The sequence below is a fragment of the Xiphias gladius genome, chromosome 6 (genome assembly GCF_016859285.1).
Source record: "Xiphias gladius isolate SHS-SW01 ecotype Sanya breed wild chromosome 6, ASM1685928v1, whole genome shotgun sequence".
NCBI classification, from domain to species: domain Eukaryota; kingdom Metazoa; phylum Chordata; class Actinopteri; order Istiophoriformes; family Xiphiidae; genus Xiphias; species Xiphias gladius.
The window spans coordinates 24,174,338-24,196,186 of record NC_053405.1 but is presented as its reverse complement, the minus strand read 5'-3'; the positions used below and the strand labels follow the sequence as shown (position 1 = coordinate 24,196,186).

Sequence of the window (21,849 nt, the reverse complement as noted above, 5' to 3'; positions counted from 1 at the left end):
GTGGAATAAGCCGAGAATTTCCACAGTTTTAAACGCAGCAGTTCAGTCCGTGTCCTTCTGCATGATACAAACCAAGAACGAGACAGTGACACACTCAGGAGAGTTTAAATTAGCTAAGCTAACCTAGCTCCATCCATGGACAACAGGGATAACAAGTGTAGCAAAACACAGCGCAAGCGTGCCATCTAGCGTTACCGGTAGCTGGTAAGTAAGGTAAGATTTCCCTCTAAAAACCTTTGCTCTGCTATAAGCTATAAACTTATTTTAACCTCAGAGTCGACACTTTAACAATCCTCTCTGTGGGGTGGATATTGCTAACCGCAGAAAATCCCTATTTAGCTAACTATTAACTTGGGTAAAGACAAACTCATAATTTCGAGGGGAGCGTGTTTCCATGACAACCTGTTAACTTAAGGGTGGACAGTAGGGACAAATTTAGAAAATCCGCGGAAATGGGTTTGTGGTGAAACGTCACCAGCTATCATTCTGTAGGTAGTTTCCAACTATTCGGAAATTGACATATAAACTAAGTAATTAATAATTAAGGCTTGTTAAAGAACTTATTTTAACTTTGTTGACAAAATATTTAAAGTATGTTTAAGAACTGGGGAACCTGGTTTGGAATAGAGAGCGAAAATGGCCAAGTTAATCAAGAAGGCGAGTCTATTGTTGATGTCCATGAAGAGAAGAGTCAGGAAATAAACAAACCCACGGCTGCTGCTGAAAGTGAGCAAAGCGGTGCCGCCGAGAAAGATGCTGATCCCCCGCAACTTCTCCAAGCAGCGAGGGGCTTCAGTGGTAAGTTTAATAAAGTGCAGTACAGTACTAGTTGTGACAGCAGACTTGGCTGAATGTGTGTAGTCGCTTCGCTTGTAGCAACCTTAGTAAGTCATACCTTTGCTTCTTTGCAGGTTACATCTATAATGTCGCCAGCAGGGCCTCAAAGAAACTGTCCGAGTCCGTAGCTGAAACAGCACAAACATTAAAGAAAAGTGTAGAGGATGGGAAAGTAAATGGAATTATTGAAAAGGTAAATGTCCCTCGGTGTTTCTTGCAATTTAAAAGATTTCCGTTCAGTCTCTGTGCTAAGGAGACTTTGGATATCTCATGAAATATTTCCTTCCCTCAGACCATTTTGGGTGATTTCCAGAAAGAACAAGAAAAGTTTGTTAAGGAGAAAGAAGCTAAAAAGTTTGGTAAGTACCAAATAGTGCGTTTATTTGTATATTCAGTCATGTATTACTGTCTAGAAAGTGGCCTTTTAACTTGATTGCTTGCTGAGCAAAAATGCATAACATGTACGTACATTGACATCCCAAAACCGTGACTACAGGCTAGTTTTCATCGTTCCTAGGTGCTGCTGTGCCACCATGGGTGGGTTATAATGAAGAGGACACCATACAGCAACAGATTTTAGCACTTTCAGCTGTAAGCATTATTCCGTATAAGACATTTCTTTTTATGTAAAAAATAGTTAAACTGTGCATCTATATAATGTCAAGAGAAATGTAACTTCAGTTCATTGCTTAATTTTTTTTTTTTTTTTTTGACAGGACAAAAGAAATTTTTTGCGAGACCCCCCTGCTGGGGTGCATTTTCACTTTGACTTTGAGCAAATGTATCCAATCGCCATGGTGATGCTGGAGGAGGATGAGCTCCTCAGAAAGATGCGCTTCCATTTGGTCCCCAAACAGTGAGAATATTTCACTTACCGTACATATTAACTTTTGTGTTTTCATCATGTGCATCCCTGCATAAGACTGGGTTTATATTTTATTCCACAACAGAGATGTCTGCCTACTCCTCTATGTCATTCTTTTTAGGGTGAAAGAGGAAGTCTTCTGGAAGAATTACTTCTACCGTGTGTCCTTGATAAAACAGTCGGCTCAGCTGACGGCTCTAGCAGCACAACAGGCTGCTGAACAGAGGGATGTGGAGAAAACTGCCCGCAGTCCTGAGGATCCTCATCAAAAGGGTACAATCTACTGTGTAGTGTAAACCTATAAGGCTTGTCTTTAATCCTAATGTTCCTGTCAGTGAGCAGAACAAAGATAATTAATATTAAACGATAGCTTCTCACACGCAAAACCATAAATATTAAATATGATGAAATAAAAAAAGTGGTGAGGTATAGCCAAACATTCTGTGGTAAACCAGGAGGTGAGAGCTACCCTTAGGAACTTTTTGTACTTGGAACTTGTTGAACATTGTATTTTACCTTTGGTTCTGTGCCACAGTCTGCTTAATAGCAATGTTAAAAGCAGTAGTCTGGAGTAATTTATATGGATTAGTCTGCACTGTTAATGTTATTGAGAAAACATAAACATCGCCTTCTTAAGAGATTATGTCATACTGATTTTTGCAGCCGCAGTTAAAGGGAAAACTCCCCCTGCCATTTGCAATACCAAACCAAAATCAAGTGAGGTAGGCTGCCTGTTTTTAAAGAATAAAATACCCAAGAAAATTAGAGTATTCAAGAGTAATTGGACTAGAATTAGTGTAGTTACAGTAAGACCACCTTCTGTTTCTGTAATGAAAGGATGAAGAGGAGATCTCCACCAGCCCGTCTGTGTCTGAATTTGTGAGTGATGCTTTTGACTCATGCAAGATAAATGAGGACGACTTACGCAAAGAAATGGAACAGCTTGTTCTGGACAAGCGGGAAAATCCAAGTACACAACAGGGTAAGTCTTTTTGTCGAACTGGGTTATCATGTAATTGCTTGAGTTGTTTATCAGAGTTCAATGAGTGGCTCAACATTTGTTTAATTTTTTTCAGAGGAGACCGCGGACTGGGAGAGAGAGTTGCAGGAGGAACTTAAGGAGTACGACGTGTTGGCTGGTAATGAGAACCACGATGACAACTGGGACAGAGAGATTGAAGATATGCTAAAGGAGGACAGTTAGAGGACTTAGGCAAGCTCCTCCAACCTTAAATGTTTGAATGACATCTTTAAGGTCAGAAACAGCACCTGAGAGCAGATTTTATGCTCCTAGTGGAATGATTAACTTCAATAGTGGTCCTCTAAGAGATGGAGAAATACCACTGAATATCATTAACATTTCACTTCTGTTTTATGAGTAAATATTTAGTATTGTCTCCTATCGTTAAAAGAAGAGGGGGTATTGTCCTGCATCTCAAATTTATAAGGTACGCCTTCACAGTAAAAAGCAAATTTTCCTCAGGCTCGCCCTCGGGAATTAAAGCGAGATCATGCGTTTTCTGCTGAACGGTGGCCACTGTTCCCACAAATGGCAATTACAGGATAACGGTAAATGCTACAAATACTGTTAAGCGAAAGCGTAACAGTAGCACAAGTAGAGAAGAGTAATAAAGTCAGCAGACTGACTCAGCGATATCTGCTGCTCACAAATATCCGTGTAAATATTTTTTTGTCTTTAACGATACATTTTAGGCACAAATGCCATTACGATGATTTCAAGTTCACCCTAATTTCAACGTCCATATTTTGGAACATATGCTGTGTTGGTTTCCAATAACATATGATAGCCTATTTTAATATCACTTTTTATAAATCGTTGACAGTGTATTTCAGTGTCACACTTGTTATGCAATGTGTATTTTACCTGAAAGAATTAATAGATGACTGAACAAACTGTATACAGTATATTTGTTGTGATCAAATGCATTGACTCCACATGCACACATAGAGTGTAGATGCTGATATAATGTACTCTAGAAACATGCAAGTCTAAACAAGCTTTGTGTTCTTCCTGTGTACATCAAAATTTGTTCAGGAAAGGCTTTTGTATTTATACTAATGCAAGCTGTAGTGTATTGTTACATATTTATGAACCATTAACTTTAGTATTAACTTAAATGAAATGTGTACTTCTTAAGTTAATACATGTTGTTCTCTTGAGTTTACATCCGTAATTTGTTTTTGGACACAAAGCATACTTTCTGAAACCAAAGCATATCTTTGTCTCTCATGCTGGTTAAGCGTATTTATCTTTCTCAAGCTGTAAAAACACTTGGAGAAACATTTACTCTTTTTTTATCTCCAAAACTAGGCAGTGCTTTCCTAATGTGCTGCGAGTCACCTGGGAAGAATTAAAGGAAACAAGCTGTTTGTGACAGTACGGTCTCTCTGCCCCCGGAGTATTCTTTATTGCTGAACTTGACAGGAAAACATAACCTTCCTCCTTCCTCGGACACTGTAACAGGAAAACTACACAATTTATCCTCTGCAAGTAAATACAAGTCCAGTAATGTAATACACAGGTTGCACTGCACTCATGTTGTAGTTACTGTATATTTCACTTAATGCACACCATAGAATGGCATAGATTCTGTTGGTCACACATCTGAGATACAGAACAGCACACACAATCATTTACAGATGACAATGCTGATTTGAAGTCATATAAAAGTCATAATAGGAAGAAACATTCAGTATTTCAACATGTAGAACAACTATGATATATAGAAGAAGTTGCAAAATGGGGTCAAATGAAAAGCGAGTAATTCAGAAAAAAATATATTTTAAAACACAGTTCTGGTTTGAAACAATACCAGTTTTTTAAAGATGTACATACAGTGCAAGATGAACATAAAATACAGATAGAATGCCACTTTATGATATTTGCACAGTCCTGTGTCCAAGGCATCTAACATGTGTCTGTGTATGTGTTTGAGTACGCAAACTACTGTTTTGGTACATAAAAAAATCTTAATACTCTGCTACGGTTCATGATGCTATTGCTATTAAATGTATGGTCGCTCTTCTCTTTCAGAGTCACAGTAGTAAATAGGTAGTTTACATGCTGTACAATATGACACGTGACTATCAGTGGCCAGAGTTTCTTTGTTTTTATGTTAAATCACTACCAATTTTGAGTAGACAGTGAAATTGTATTTTTTGAATGCCTTTCACATCCTCATAGGTGTTTTCAGTTATTCTTTCTAGTTATACCTCTGCTCAGGTTGGAGTTAGGTGGAGCTATGCCGAGAATTACATAAACTCACCACAGTCTCTCACGTGCTGATGAGAATCAAAGGTCTAAATTGGTTGCACATTAACAGGTGAAACAAAGCTAACATGGGACTGAGGGTGATGTCAATTAACACAGTCTGTACAGGCCTACATAGCCCTGGAAAGAGCACTAATCAGGCAAAGTGAAAACACTTGAGAAGGTGGATATTAGGCGTGTAGGAGCTTTCAGATCAGTCCATATCAAAGAGGAAAAACTGATTTATAGAATTCTGTATGCCCCCATTTGAAACTGGATGCATATGTGAAATATGAAAGGGGTACATACACTGACAAACCCACAGAGATGCTCCAAATAGCTTTATGGATCTTTTTAACCTCATTTAGCTCTTTGTTTTGGTTAGACAGCCTTACGTTTATTGTATACTTAAGTCTCACTGTTCTCATCCACTTCCCTTACAGCAGCATCAGGCAGCTGTTTGCTGCTAAACCAACGAGCTCATGACCAAACAGCAAGGTTAGCTAACTAGTTGACTAGCCAGTGAAGAAAGCCACAGAAAGTGTTTCAGACACCCGTCTCTCGCGTGTCTGACAGAACAGATACCCTTTTATTTTAATAAATACAGCTCGCTACACAGGTTGCATAACAGCTCAGATTTTACTCAAAACTATGTTCCCATAAAGGCAACCCAAAATGTATTTTTATGTTCCAGGTATATTTTCCTGCATTTTACATGCATAACTACAGTGACTGTGTATTGGGCTCTGAGCCCTGCCAGAATGTGGGTGACCTACAACTCAATACTGTACCCTGAATGCATCTTGTGTAGTTACAGACTGAGCACAGGAACTGCTGCTGCTCACTCTACGGCTTCTTTGTAGACATGGTGTCAGACATCTAGCTGCGAAATGTTCAAATATTACCCTCAGGAATTGTCGGAAACAAAACAGAGCTAAAGGAATATGGGACTTCAGCAGGTGGCCAGGAAGCACCTCCAAGGGACAATCATGTTGCTCCATGTTTGCTGGACAACTTAAAAAGGCAATAATACTTCAGGGCTATGTCGCTGTCACCTGCTTTGGAGTTCTGCCACGTAGTGGCCTAAAATGGACTAATTCAGGTTTAAATCAAGGAATCTGTTGCCTTAAATTGAGCCATGACAATACTAATTAGATATTTTAAGTTACTGGAAATGCACAATAACATTTTTTTCCTTCCGAAAAAAAAAAAAAAAAGATAACACAACAGTAAACATGAAGAAAAAGAACAGTCAATTTAGTTGTTGCACATTACACATTAATAAAATAAACTCAATGAATTTACCTTCTACATTGCAGTGGCATGCAAATGCAATAATGGGACTGTAACAGATTCTTTCATATTAGATGAATGGACATCCATCAGAGATTAAGGCATTCAACATTAAGTGGGATTCTGCCATTCGAAACCAATGGACCAAACAGTCAGACTATATGAGTGATAATGGTCTGTAAACTGAGAGAATACTCATAATATGACATACAACATTTTTCTATTTTCAAGCCAGTTCATCTACAGTCATTTACTTCAGACTGCAGTGGTACGTTACAGTGTAAGTTCCAGTGGGGAAATCTCAAATGCCAAAGGTGTTGTGCTTGAAACTATCGTCAAGTTCATGATAATCACAATGCATTGTTAGGCGAGATGAAATGTAATTCTTTGGTTTTGTTAATGTAATACTTTTGACTATACAAAATACTATATATTCTTCTATAGGTCTCACTTACACATTTAAATTCAAAACTGGTTCTGAAATGATGAATCTACAGTACTTCACAGAATAAAGTGATCCCATCAGCTTTGGTCAAATTGAAATCAAGCAGTTCACTCAGCACAGTATCTTGGTGTGGACTGGAAAGCTGCAGAAAGCTTAATTATGCTGTATTTTTCCTTGGTAACAGTTAATGTCATCACACTGAACAAATAAATAACTCAGTAGGATATACACAAACAGTGCAACATTTTTTCTCAGAAAAAAAACAAACAAAGGCCGAGTTGTGAAACAGATGCACAGGAAAACAATGCCCACTGTGCGTGTGTGTGTGTGTGTTTGTACGTGTGCTCAAAGGTGAATTGGAGTTGGTATCGACTACATACAGCAGAATAGCTGGCAGATGGAGGAGTGTGTGGCAAGTGGATGATGATGAGGGCCTTGTTTATGTCAGTCCAATTTCTTCCAGCACGCTGCGCGGGGTCTCTGCTTCCTGTGGAGGGAGAGGGAACCAGAGCTCCAGTGAAGTGCTCGATGAGCTACACGTCACACACTGATTACAGGAGATTTCAACAACAAGGACACCATTACTCAAATGTGCAGACATATTAACACTGTGATGCCACGTTTGACGTGCTATAATGTCATTACTATCTCAGCAGCAGTAATGGTGGGGGATATTTTACATGGCATATCATGGTAACCAATTATTTGATAAATATTTACTCTTGGTGGCTTGTGGCAGAAAGAAAGAGAAGCACTTACTTTGGCATCCTAAAACAAGGTTCAGCACAAAGTAAAGAGAGGAGTTGCATCAGAGCAGTGGGACAGAAATCTTGTTTGTGGTAAGAGGAGAAAAACAACCCACTTCTACACAGTGACTTCAAAGTGTCATTTTGTTTTCAGTGCAAAATGTTCAAGCCAGATCTCGAAAGCTGAACAATGCATTTTTCACTAGTACACTTATCACTCTTTGGGTAGGTTTTGCTGGAATGACATATCCCTTGTCACCTGATATGTCGGCTAAACCTCTTGACCTGCAAAGCACATGGAACTACGCACCATGCGTTGGTGATCTTACTGAGTTTGTTTCCAACAGAGAGGAAAACAGTTGCAGAAAAACTAACTCACTAAATGTCTGCTCGAACTTCAAAAGGTGTCCTGTGGGACAAGAACACCATAAACACAAACCCTTATATCAAAGAAAGACACCAGTGTGCTTAAGTGACAAAGAATCATAAAAAATTTATTCATTATCTATTATATACATTGATAAAAATATCCTCAGTTAATCATTATGGACTATTAATGCAATCTGACTTTATTAGTAGGACACAGATGAACAATGATAGATCATATAAAACATTTTAAGTGCGTAGTCAGTGTGCAATTCTGACAGATAAATCTAATTGTAAGGCTAATTATTTCAATTGTGTTTGAATGTCTGTTATCCTTATGACATAGATAGCCAAAAGAGCCCTTGGTTAATAGGTGCAAAGTGCAAATATTTCTTAAGTATTAATCTCATTCATATTACTTACCTCGAGAGTGGCCTTTTTGCTATTTATTTAATTAGGGAAAAATCAGAGTCTATCAATAATTTAAAAGATGTAGATAAAGAATAACAACTCAGCTTATTACTGGACACATATTGAAAAGCTACGTCTTCTAGTGTTTCTCATGGTCTGAGAAAGGGTTTGTTTTATACTTATAGCAACAACAAATCCTACAAATCACAGCAACGACAAAACCTACAATTCAAATATATACGATCTGAAGTGAGAATATATGAACAAAAAGACATGGTAAAGAAACAGGTAACGCATGACTTCTCTTGCATTCACTTCCCACCCACGGCTGCCATAATGTGAAGTCAGACGTAAAAACAAGACCAATGAGGAAACCAATAAAAATGAATTCAGAGATGCTCATAATTTATGATCTGGCCTTCAAGCATTTCTTTTAAAATAGTGTGTTTACATTTAAATACTTTAAAAGGTATTGTACTGTATACTTAAACAGTCATATACATTTGTGCACCTGTACCACAACCTGTGCAACAGGGGGCAGACTTTCCCTACATTTTTCGAAGCGGCAATAGCACAGATGAATAGACAAAGTTGGAATTAAATAAAACCCATCCATCATAACAAAATACTGGATTTGTATTATTTAATCTTAGTGCAAGGTTAAAACCAGTGGCTTTCAATCATGTGTCAATCCGATCCAATAGTTTAAAGGCTTTCTTTAAACTAAAACAACATCAGCTGATTTCAGGTGATTTATTGGAAGTAGTAAATTAGCTGCTGTTGTGGCTTGTTGAATTAAAAAAATAGTGTAGTTTTGTTGATCTTGAAGATTTCGTTCTTCACCTTGGAAATGTTTTAAAAATGTCTTAAATATCAAATTAAAATAAAGCCAATCAAGGACAAGAGATGCAGCTGAAAGCTCTGGAAGAGGTCTCGTAAGTGGACCTTAAGTTAAAATTATTTAAACAGCATACTCTGGGTCGTGATGGCACATGACGCAAACTTGCTGCACTGCTGGTGCAATGAAAGAAACAGTAGGTGGACTAATGACAGGCATGTAACAATATATCGAAATTATGTCTCAATAGACATATTGATGTATAAGTGGATGATATTAAAAAGTTACATTTTCAAGCCCCAGTAACAGGACATGGACCTCATTGTCCATTCTACCAATCCAGCCTAAATATATTCATCATTTACTGTAGTTTTCAATTTACTTTTAATAGTGTGACAATATTGTATCACTAATGTCATGTATCAAATTGAACAGTGAACGGGGAAATTTATGACACCCCCAAACCAATGACAATGACAGATGCTCAGAGGGCAGAAAGAAAGGTGCCAGGCACTGGGGAGCTCAGCATGCAGGGTGGATAGCAGCAGCAGCAGCAGCAGCAGCAGCGGCAGCAGCAGCGATGGCAGCCAATCAGTACACAGGCACATTAAAGTACTCATGACGGGGCTGGAGGAGAGAAATGCATACACCTTAGAAAACACGGGCACATTGAGTCGTAACAGCCACCTCATTCAGACACTTCATTCACAGGACATGCAGGAGACAGAGCAACAGGCAGGAGGCATCACTTAGTGACAAGAACAAATTACTCTCATCTATGTCACCTTTTACTGTTAACAAAATAGTCCAACTCTTTGGGAAATACACACATTCGCTTTCTTGCTGAGAATTACATCATTAAGAGAGATACCACTCTCATATCTGTAGATTAAATATGAAGACAGAGCCAAGCAGTTAGCTTAGCTTAGCATAAAGAGTGGAAACAAGGGGGAACAGGTAAAAAGGTAAAAAGAAAAGAAAAAAAAAGCTCACCAATGAACACATTGTATCTTGTGTGTTTAAACCATACGAGAACTGAAATGTGAAAATGACAACATGTTGTTTTACAGGGGTTTATTTGCAGTAACGGGCTGAATGACTTCCTGGCTCTGTCCAAAGTTTGAAAAATGTTTTAACACATTATATCTTGTTTGTTTAATCTAAAAAAAACAGGAATATAAAAACAACAGCTGGTATGTTTAAGGGGAATTGCGTGCTTTAATGGTGCATAGACTCCAGGAAGTCACTGGAAAATCACCTGGAGGAGAAATAGTTCCCACGCTTATCCCTCCATAAAACAACAAGATTTCATTTTTACATTTCAGTTCTTCTTCAAACAAGGCGTAATGTGTTAATTGGTGAGAGAGTTTTACCTTTGGACAGAGCCAAACTAGCTGTTATTCCCGTTTCCAGTCTTTATGCTAAGCTGTGCTAACCATCTCCTAGCTCCAAATTAATATTTACTATACAGACAGTAGAGAAGTATTGTTCTTCTCATGTAACTAGTCAAGAAAGCGAATAAGTGTATTTCTCAAAAAGTCAAACTTTTTTCAAAGTTTTTAGGAAATGTTACTTATCCTACTTACCCAAAGCCAACAAACTCACAGTGGATTTTATCTGTGTCTGTTAAACTTTATAATAACAGAGAGCTTAGCTAGCTTAATTGAGCTCATACTCTGGATTTCTATAGGAAAAAGCATCCACACATCTGTCTGATCCTGAGTAAGGGGCAAAAAGAGTAAAATTCCCCCATTAGTGAAACATTCATTTAATTGTATAAACAGTTTGAAATTGTTTATTGTTTAATTTTTTTAGCTTATTAAGTTAATGTAACTGTGACCACAAAGTCGAAGTGCCGCCAAACTGTAGAAATGTAATCACATTAAACATCTGGTGGTTTGGACAGTGTCAAATTAATGTTACACAAAAATGAAAAAACAAAGACAAACAGACTAAGACAGACTTTGTTTTCAATACAAACATGTATTGTCGGCTGAGGAGAGACTGTTACTATTGACAAGAGACCAGAACAAGACCGGGAACACTATCTCAACCAGCATGAATGGAGCTACTGACAGACTGGTATACACAGTAAGAAGACTGAGACTAGTTCGGACTATAGGGCTATAGCAGTACAGACGGCCAAATTCCACAGACACAGAGTATTCACCTCAGTGGGCCTAAGTCTGGAAAAGACCAGAGGACTCAGAGGCCATATTTGGGACCATCACACCTGTGAGGCAAACATTTTCATGAGGACAAAAATAAACAGAATGATGCAACACTGATCAACTCGAGTAAAGTCTAAATCCCACAGGAACCTACAGCACCTAAACATCTACAGTATGTGCTTGGGGACCAGGGGATTAACCGTGCACAACCACAATAACAGTGCCCTCGTCATTGGGACGTCTCTGCTCAATTTATCTCTGATGTCTCACATGCAGAGTCAATTTCAGCTGGAAATCTTTAGAGGCATCCTGGTTCCAAAAGAAAATCTGCTTGCTGGCACCAAAGTAATGGCCAGCTCCTGAGAAATTTTTCATTAAAGGCTTATTAAAATAGCTTCAACCAAATCTCCTGTGGTATGTTTTCCATGTAATTACTTCACTATGCACTTACTAAAGCCTTAAAGCATAAGGCCCTTACTCCAAATGTGCCCCAGCTTAACCCCTGCGTTATTTTAACCAAGAAGTTTCTGGAATTTCTTTCCGGATTTAGATTTCTGGAATATGACAATATTCTCATACAAACAAAAAAAAAAAAAAAAAATCAAGGAACAGAATTTGTGTGTTTGTTTATTATCTTATGAACCACTTGTTGGAAAGTTGACAAAACATGAGGAAACTCTGCATTTCACCATTTCACTCGGGCGTTTTAAAAGTTCATCTGTTTAGCCGGATTATTAAATTACAACGAGAAGGCTTTTGTTTACTAAACTGCTTCTCCATGTGACAACTGCAGCATATCAGGTAGAAAAGGACTTTTTGAATTGATCTGATTGCTCTCCTGATTATAAAATGACCATGATGAGATGAAGCACCACAATAATAACTAATTATTAATATGCTCTGTTTTTTGGTCAACAAATAATACTTGTTTTCTGGCTGGTGATATTCTTTATGTCAACAAATCCCATAAAACGGTAACATCTAACTGAAAAGTGTTGTCTGTGTAGCCAAAGCCTGATATATCTTTTTCCTCTGTGCCACAGAGATAGGTTGTGGTCAAAAAACTATTAAAAACACATCAGTGAACCACAGCGTTGCACTGTGTGACATGTTCCTTCATTACCATGAACATAAATCATCCAGCTGCGATAAATACTTGCTAGCGCAACGAATGTGTATAATCCGCAGTTGAAAACAGTCCCAGACAAAAGCACCATTTACTTCTGTGTTAGTTATCTTTGGTACCAAATAATTTTAGAAAATTACTGAGCCTTTTTTAAAAGTGAAACTGTACATATATTTGTGAGCTGTTTTAAAGATTTATGTCTTTGGTAGGAACCAATGGGCTTGTGGCTGAGAACCACAGACAGGCTAGGGAAGTCGTAGAGCGTTGACAACAGATTGTTGGTTTTTAGTCTTTTCATGGGATTTGCTGGGAATAAGAAAAACATCAAACACCGAATTATCCATTAATATCTTGGTATTAATTAGAAGATGATCGTCTGTGTAAAATGGTCATTTTGGGTCAAATGACACAATATACAAAAACCTGAGGAATCAACATAAGTACAAGTACATGTAAAATACTGTCATAATATGGTGTTATTGTTCAGAAATTGTTTTCACAATTTTAAAACAACATATAATATCAATCTGAGCAATTTCATTCAGTGCTGTTAGTAAAACAACAGGCCAGTCTTCACACAGGCAGCATAGCTCTTTCACTTATCTGTGAAAACAGTTTTCATGTTACAAGTTAAAATTCAAATTTAAAATACCAATTTAGAGAAACTTGCAAAAATACAAATTGCATCCATGATAAAAGGAATCTTGTGAATTCTTAGGCGCTACAATAATGTAAAAATTATTCAAATTTAAAATGTAACACCAAGTGTTGGATTATGCCGCCTGTTAGTGACACTGAGTGTATTCAGACATGGTCCAAAGTTCAAGTTTGAGTTCATGCCTGTTATGACCCTTATGTTGTGTCATGTATTTATCACTCAGAGTTATGAGACAGTCAAACTGACAGAAGTACATGCACGTAAAAGTTCACGGCACACGGCACTGGAAACCCATGCTGACTGACTGACTGCACCAGTCTCGTAGTTACCAATTGCCTGGATGGGGGCATGGATGGACTCTAGGCCCATTACAAGATCTCCTCATTTGGCAAACTTCCCCAGTCTTCACTCTGGCTCTATAAATACAGAATTCAGCCAATCAGAGACATCCTCCCCCCCAAAGAGTAAACTTGGATCGGTGCTCTTGAGGTTCTGAACCCGCTTATCCCAAAGTAAGAATATCAACTAAATGATTTTAAAAAGCTCCTCACCTCATACACTTAAAAGGAAAAAGGCTACATTAAGAACTTGCCATAGGCCTTTTAGGATCACTGTACTGTATGTTCTCTACAGTAAAGCTACCTGCTGGTCCTGCTGACTGTAAATCAATGAACAGCTTCACAGTTTGTCCTTGGGGATTATTGACTTGAATGGGCAGCAACTGCCTCACAGTCAATGGTTAAGGGCCACAGTAAGCTTTTCTAATGCTTCTTGACTTTATTGTTCACTGCATTCCCAGATTGCTCACTTGAGTAAAATCTCTGTTTTGCCTGACTGGTGTCTTTTTCATAGCTATATGTAGCACTATTACAATTATAATGAATATGACTCAAGTCAAAACCATAACGCACATAATGAAGATGGATCTATCCAATATCAATGACAGGGCAGAATAATGTTTTTTTATGCTTAGCCATAGAAATACAGAGCTTCAGATATGTGGATAACTGTTATGAAATGAAAACGTTCAGATCACGTTATAACTTAGTGAAGCTGCAGTGGAAAACTAAACATGAAGTCATTTTGTTTTTGTCAGTAGAGCCTGACCAAATATTGTCAGGCTAATATTTCTGGATATCCGTATCAGTGTTGATAATACGCTTGTTTTAAAATTCCTGACTCAGATACATATTTCTGGCACTCATACCAAAAAATGTGGATTCTTTGCCAGAATTGTTTGATGCTGTATGTAAAAATCATCCCCCAAAGATACACTGCAGGTCGTTATCTACAGTTCACATTGCTTTTCTCCACTGAATGATAATGGGTTGTAGGCAGTGGCCTGATTTTTCTTCCCAGAACTCATTAGGCCTTTTGGCTCACAAACTGACTGAATGTTGAGCAAACAAATACGAACAAATCAGAACCCATCAGCTGCATGCTGACACTGATTAGGTCAAAACTAGACAACTACGCAATATAAAATACAGTGTGTGTCTTTTGCCCCATTTCTGTGTATTCAACAGTAAAATCTGCCTTCACTAGCTAATCCTCTGAAATCATTTTGACAGTATTTTGACGTATGTCAATTCTCTCTAGAAATGAAAATAATACTAATTGAATTAGTTTACAAATTAATAAATTCAATTTAATAGTTCTGGTGTAACTTATGCTATATTTCTAACTAATTCTATCCCTACAGAATGAAGATATCTGAAGCTTCTGGTTTTGATTCGACATTAACGGACTGAAGTGAAGGAGACCCTCTTTTGTGCTGACACTCAAGCACAGCTGTGGTTGTGACCAGTGTTTGTCAGTAGAATCATAATTGCAGTGACCCTGTGGTTTTGCCACTCTGATTATGGTCCTTTCATATGAAATGCTAATGTAGGCCAGAAGTGTTTGTGTGGTCTCGGCAATGCAGACAATGAGGGTTTGTTTCTGGGCTGCAACCTGAGCGCCCTTCAATTCTGTCATTACTGAAAAGACTGTAAAGAATGTGTCTAATTTCAAAGTAGAGAATCACATCATTTTGGATACTTTAGAGATACTGAACGTTTATGTTCTCATACGCTATCAAATCAGCCTGTGTCCACTAGTTTCCACATTTTTGGACATAACTATATGTATGTCTGGCTACAAGAAACCAATAAAAGTGATTAATGAATATTTCTCCATAAGCAATAATAGATTTTAGAATTGAACTCAGTGAATTTCCCTTCAGTTTTCAGGAGTCTACCATGGAGATACAGACACTCAAGTCTGACCAGCTTTTTACTTCTTTCTCTCTCTTGAGCAGAGCATTACTTTTCAGTGTCACTTAAGCCACTTTGACATTTGTAAGCTCCTCACGTAATGTCCCTTAGGGTAAAAATCAAGCTTAACTATTCTCTGGTAAGACAGTAATAACTTATACTATTTGCTCGTTCTATGAGATTTTTCATGTAGATATGCTGTTGAGGAGGAGTTGTCGGTTAGTGCCTAGGATTACAGTTACACAGATCTGAGGGATGAAGTCATTATAAAGCAGAAAAACATACCAGCAACTTCAATATCTATGGGGTGCGCCTGACACTTGAAATATTGCTGTTGCTGTTATGTTGTTTCCCCTGGCTTTAGTGTCGTGTTGCTGAATCTACAGTACATCTAAAGCTACGGATCTAACACTACAGCAAGGGTGACTAAGGTTTTAACAAACTGTACCTGCAAATAGGCGCATCTGAAAGTCTATATTCTGCAGATCACAATAGTAGGAGAGAAATATGTGAGCTGAAATCAAGAATAAGATCAAGCAAACTAAATGGAAGACAAAAAAGCAGAATCCCAAGAAATACAATGGAAAGCATTTGTGTAAAAAAGGCTGCATAAATCAACTGAGTACCTTACTCATACAGCTCAAAAAACGAAATTAAAGATTGGAGTGGTCATCGGCAATCTCAAACTGGTCAGTGTGAAAAAGTGTGTATGAAGCACCAGCTGCCCCAAGTGACTCCTTCTACTTAATAGAGAAGTGAGGCAAGTAAAATAGATAAACGCAACATTCAAGACTCCTCATAAGCAGAGGGTAAAGTAATGTAATTAAAGCTAATCCTTCACAAAAGGGAAGTGATTGAAGTACATCCAAACCTTGCTTTTACTTTAATCATGTGACATACAAGCACTCCTACTCTGACCAATGAATGATAATGAAACTTATAATCATAAATTTTAAAATGTTCATTAAGTCAAATTCCAATTTTTATACAATTTACAGTTGGCATTTTTGCACCGATTCAGTGTATTAGCATTAAGAAAAAAAACACTGTATGCAGTAGCTTCATTTTCATTTAAAGGAGTTCACCATTCCTGCCCTGAATTCAAATAACCTTTACATGCAAAAGGAATCACAAATGATTCAGCATGTAATCCAGTATTACTGTAATTTTATCGTATGGATAACGGCCTCAGTGTTTGCCGTTCACTCTCTTCAACTGTATCAGAGCTGGATGAAGTTACTGCTTAACATGTCCTACTGGTGCTGCTTCACATTAGAAGGATAAAACTAGTGAAATTTGGGTAGTCTTTTATTGTGAAAAAGTCACTGGATATATTTATCACCGAGGTTAGCACTGACCTTGACCCTCAATGCGTCTACAAACCAAGACCATGGTCATTTCCAACAGTTTTTTGGACAGCAGGTCAGTTTTACATATTGCAGGGAGTATCTGAACAATAAGGAGCAGCCACAATGAGTGCATTCTCATCCACTTATTTTTATGCACATTTTGGATTTGCGCATAAAAACCTGGATGGAAAATTTGGAAATGAAAAACATCTAAATATGGCAAAAAAGTTTTTAAACTTGGTTGAAGTGGAAAAGTTTATGTAGCGATAAAATCAAGATACGACAAAGAGCAATGGAAACCGACTAATTAGATAAATTGCTTTGGAAAGTATTTAACTGTTCTTGCTATTACCACCGCTAACCACAGGTGTTGTCAAATCCACCAGGGCTGAAATATTAAGAATTATCACTTTAAGTGACGAAGCAGCACTGTCCTTATGTAAAATATTAAGACAGTGATTCACTCCTCAGGTCTACTTTACTTTGATCTGGAGAATCAGAAATGTCAGCACAGTCATAATGAAGAGTGAGGGCAGATTACTAATAAAGTGGGAGAAAAACTAAGTCATTTGTATGAAATCATTATTCCTCTCATTTTGATTTCGTTCAATGCCTTACCTCCTGCAGCAGGTCAGCCTGCTCAATGGCCTTTAATACATTCTTTTTGGAAGTCTCCTGAGCCTCCCCACCCAGCAAGAATTCATCCAGAATGAAGTAGGCCTTTTCAAAGTTGAAAATGATGTCCAGCTCACAAACCTGTTGATCAGAAATGAAATAACACGAATTACAAATGAATACTAAATCTAAGCTCAACAGGTGGCAAACAAATGGTGAACCCATGGTATGAATACAAACATATACAATAATAAGAGAAGTGAGGAGACAGCAGAAACGCACACTGCCAAAGTATTTATCCAGCAGCTCCACATATCTATGGATGATCTCCAGTGTGATGAGCTCATTGTCCTGGTCCTCTATGGCACAGCAGAAGTACAAGCTCGCATATCTGCAACAGAACAACACGCCAGCCAAGTTAGACTTGACAATCTAAATAAAATATAAGACCATTTTAAAAAAAGCATCTTTCATTGTGAAAACTGCAACGTCAACCTGACAAAGTAGATATAAAAAGAGCTGACTCTATGCCTTTGATCACTTAAACAAGATCTCCTAGGGATATAGAGTATACTGTCTCCCAGCTCACTGTAATAGGGCTGAGAGAGCAGTTCTCTGTTATTATTAAGGACTGCTGTTTACTGTGTACAAGGTATTCATTTGAGCCTTACTCTGCCATGGTTCTTAATCCCTGATAATCCCTAAGGCACTCTTTAGGCATGTGATGAGTGGCTAATAAAGGAGCCGGTCAGTTGATCCCTCACAACCAGCGGGTCAGCAGGGTACAATGGACCAAGCTATAGATTTTAGAAAGACAAGCATGAAGGAGCAAGTCTCAAACTCGACAGGACTGGAACTTGTTGGCATTATTGATTCCCGTGATCGACTGCCCTTTTTTGAATTCTTTACTCTGTCATGGTCCACTCCATCCATGTCTGTTCTTTGTACAAGTCAATGCAAGGCACACCCAAGCTCAGCAAACAATGAATTCAGTTCAGTTGTTTAGTTGTCTTTGGCACAGAGAAGTGAAACGGCACTTTTACTGTAGCTGACTCGCACAGCATTCCGGCAGGCTTGGCAACAGGAAGTTAAGGGGTCAAACCTTTTATAGCTAATGCATACGCAGCTCTATGTAGAGGACGTTCCCAAAATAATATGATTCTTTACTATATGTTGCATGTGGCAGCATGATGACACAGCTACACCCTAAACATGGATTTGTTGTTCATGACTTTTTAAGGTTATATTGTCTTTTTTCACGCATGGCAGGGAGCTCAGAGCCTTACTTGCAGCTACATTTTCAATTGCAAAATCAAGGTGATTTTATTTGGCAAAAAAGGTGGACGAGACGAGTTCCAAATGCAGCCTTATCTTTGATCCCACACTGATTCTGACAAATGGTCAAATAGGATACAGAATGCATTTTGAGAATTTGCATTGCTAAAATATCAGGGTTTCTACTGATTTGTCTGTACTAATGGCTTTGTTTCTTCTTTTTGAAGACATACTGTATGGTTGAATAAAACAAGCAATCTAATTACATCACCTTGAGCTGTGGGAAATGATTACAGGCATTTTTCTCTATTTTCTGACATTTCAAAGATAAAAATGATACTTCAGTTAATTGAAAAAAATAATCACAGATTACTCGATAATAAAAATAACCACTGGTTGCAGCCTGTAGGCTATATGTGGAAACAGTAGTTGCTGCACCTTATTAAAAGCTCTTACAACAGCCGTGTGCTCTGTTTCAAGATGAAGACAGTCTGTATGTTGAAACGTTAGTTGCTGCACCTTGCTATACAGTAACTGTGTGCCCCAGATGTCATCTTTCCATTTCACATTTTATATTTCATACTGTGTAACTGTATGTCATAAACAGCCTAGATAACAAACAGTAGCAACAGTTATGTATGTGCAAATCTGACCTGACAACTTAATATTTTAATTTCTTATCACTATAGTTAATATGTCAAAAAGAAAGAAATAAAATAAAATAAAATAAAGACAAAGGAGTTCTAAATGTATGTGGCTCTTCACGTTTCCTTAAAATCATAACATTGCAGTCGATACTGAATCATGTTCTGAAAATAATTACTACTCTTGGACCTCTTTCTCTTGACCTCCAGCAAAAGTATTGTTAATTTATGGCACAGAATTATTATATCAACACTCAGACAGTTGTTTCCAAGAACTCTCTTTTGAAATGTGAGTAGGAAGGACACTCTCTCTTTGGCCACAGTTAGAGAGCTCAAAGTCAGGAGGAACCATAGAGATAAAGATATATTCTGACTACTGTGATACAACTAGATCCAGAGGCAGCAGACCTTAACACTTGTATATTAACACTTCTGTGCCTTAATTGTATGCAATGCGAATCAATTTAATTGTTGTAGGCAAAAAAAAGGCATAAAAAACAACCAATAATTAGGGAAAAATGACAAAGCAATTACTTTAAACTCTTTAAATTTAAGAGGTAAACAATGGTTCAAAGTCGCTGATGGGTCAGCACCTAAACTGCCGTGTTTGTCTGTCCCTGTTGGGTCACTCAGGTTCACCGCCAGTCTGCCTGCCTGTCCATTGGCATGGCAACAGGATATAATGAGGCAAAATTAATGTTCTTTCTTATTGTAGTCTGAGTGCATTCATGATGCCTTCCTCTCTTTGACAACACTCTCTCCTGATTCTCCGACTGAGCCATGTCTATGAATGATAGGTCCATGAATTGCCCAGGGAAGTGTGTAAAAATCTATTCTGTGAGCGTTCAACCAGAAAACGTTTTGTTCACAAATAAGTCCAATTTCTACACACCTCTTATACACAATCTTGAGGTCTCTCCACTCTAGAAAGCTGCACATTTTGGGCTTTCGAGCCAGGACCGTCTGCACCAACTCTCTGGTGATCTTCTTTTTCTCCTTATCAGACAAAGGCACGTACCATTTTTGAAGCCTGAGCTTGCCTTGTCGACTGAATAGAAGCATGAACTGCATCTGAAATGAAGAGATGAGAAAAAACAAAAGGAGCTGTGAAACACAATGGGAGATGTAGGGAAGGAGGGGGTGGCTAAAGACATCTGCAGAAAGATTCAAAAAGCATTCAAAAGAGCACATCCAACCACTTTTTACGTGATGCCAGATTTCAGCATTAGGAGTCAGGCTGACTCTGACAAGTTAAGACAAACTGAGGAAATTATAACTGTTGGACAGGTGAGAAATGCACGAGACATTACCGAGATGCAAGACTAATTAAATCAGGATAGGTCGGTCAAAATCAGGAAATTACTAAAGGGATTATCCTTTGTACAATAATTTAATATACACTCAGCTGACAGCTTATTAGATACATCTAGCTAAAATTAATACAGTCCGATACAACAGTCCTGCAGTAAATCTCCCCTTCGTGAAGGTTATAATGTTCAGTTTTTATTGAAATAGTTTTCAAAAGCTGTTGATTCAACTGTATGATCATTGTGGAGGTGGGAGCTTGTGGTGCCGTTGAATTGCAGTGCATTATACAGAGAGGTTCTTCTGTTACTTTGCCTGCCCTCATTGATATAAAAGGGGTGGACAAAATAATAGAAACACCTGGCCTTGTAACGCAATACAGTTCAACAGCACCGCAAACTGCAGCCTCCAAAATGACCATAAAGTTGAATCAACTCCTCTTTGAAACCGTCTAAGACATTATAACCTTCATGAAGGTAGGATTTTTAGCACGACCGTTGTATTAGACTGCATTAGTCTTAGCTAGATGCACTTAATAAAGCACCAGGTGAGCGTCGAAAGCCAACAGGATGGATAACAGTTGGTTGTTAAGCTATTTACTGTACGTGCTGTCTGCTGCCATGTGTTAAAGATAAACAACGCACCATTTCACTTCAGGTTCAAATTCAGCCTGAACAGTTGGCCAGAAACAACTACGGCACGTTTTAAATTCTAGAGACATTTCAAAACAAATAACATGGAACAGAATTTTCAATGGGCAATTCAAAAGCCAATTCTCTACAGATACATGAAACATGACTAAAATTTATCATTTCGTCTTTACTGTTACCAACACAGCATAACGGAAGTATCGTTAACACCGTTATTCAGCGCTTAGCATTAGCCTATTCAGGCACTGCCTAGCAAGTTTAAGATGCAATATGCGACCAAGGTGTAAATAAATTTTAGTGTAAAAGCTGAATGAATATGTACTGAAAACTACTTACCTTGAATAATAACACTGTATTCCCCTCCGAAGAAATGGGCCACCCAACACCACCCTGAAACAGGACCAGCTGGCATTAAACATCTGATTGGCCAGTAAGGCGCCCATGGCGTTGCTCATTGGCTGACATGATTTCGATAGTTACGACCTTTCCGACGCTTTAACTCGGTATCGCCGATGCGATTGGCTGGTATGGACGTAAATCAATCCTCAAACAGCTGGCTGGTTCCGCCCATTGAAACGTCGTTAACAGAAGCAGCCGCTGAATGTTTAAATGCAGGCGGACTAACCAGGAAAGATCTTCAGCAGTTTGTAGTCGTGATGTCGTGGTGTTTGTAATTGTGTTTGCTATAGCTGTTGACAGTGGACTACATGGCAATAATATATAGGTTAA

At 38.1% G+C, this 21,849-nt stretch overlaps 2 protein-coding genes across 10 annotated transcripts; one reads left to right on the top strand and one right to left on the bottom strand.

The window, feature by feature from the left end:
- Positions 1 to 107: 107 nt before the first annotated feature.
- On the top strand, positions 108 to 4,123 carry LOC120790450 (synapse-associated protein 1-like). 4 transcript variants are annotated; one of them, XM_040127961.1, is made up of 10 exons: positions 108 to 213; positions 593 to 798; positions 912 to 1,030; positions 1,130 to 1,196; positions 1,355 to 1,428; positions 1,554 to 1,693; positions 1,824 to 1,975; positions 2,366 to 2,424; positions 2,540 to 2,684; positions 2,779 to 2,906. In XM_040127961.1, exons 2-10 carry the CDS (start codon positions 594 to 596, stop codon positions 2,904 to 2,906), a joined length of 1,089 nt encoding a protein of 362 aa, XP_039983895.1. In that variant the 5' UTR covers positions 108 to 213; position 593. The 4 variants fall into 4 exon arrangements, 3 of the variants coding, with proteins under 3 accessions (XP_039983895.1, XP_039983896.1, XP_039983894.1); XM_040127962.1 differs by having other exon boundaries at positions 119 to 204; XR_005707548.1 differs by lacking the exon at positions 108 to 213 and adding an exon at positions 4,035 to 4,123 and having other exon boundaries at positions 594 to 798; positions 2,779 to 2,957.
- LOC120790452 (AP-1 complex subunit sigma-2) lies at positions 4,107 to 21,589 on the bottom strand. Of its 6 annotated transcripts, none has more exons than XR_005707549.1 (6): positions 21,457 to 21,589; positions 20,058 to 20,236; positions 17,529 to 17,637; positions 17,250 to 17,387; positions 7,092 to 7,198; positions 4,130 to 4,178 (listed from the first exon to the last, which is right to left on the bottom strand). XR_005707549.1 is itself a non-coding variant. In XM_040127966.1 (6 exons), the coding sequence occupies exons 2-5, from the start codon at positions 20,234 to 20,236 to the stop codon at positions 13,396 to 13,398; spliced, it is 474 nt and encodes a 157-aa protein (XP_039983900.1). In that variant the 5' UTR covers positions 21,457 to 21,589; the 3' UTR covers positions 4,598 to 7,198; positions 13,357 to 13,395. The 6 variants fall into 6 exon arrangements, 5 of the variants coding, with proteins under 5 accessions (XP_039983898.1, XP_039983900.1, XP_039983899.1 ...); XM_040127966.1 differs by lacking the exon at positions 4,130 to 4,178 and adding an exon at positions 13,357 to 13,443 and having other exon boundaries at positions 4,598 to 7,198; XM_040127967.1 differs by lacking the exons at positions 4,130 to 4,178; positions 7,092 to 7,198 and adding exons at positions 7,206 to 9,699; positions 13,357 to 13,443.
- Between the last annotated feature and the right edge of the window lie 260 nt (positions 21,590 to 21,849).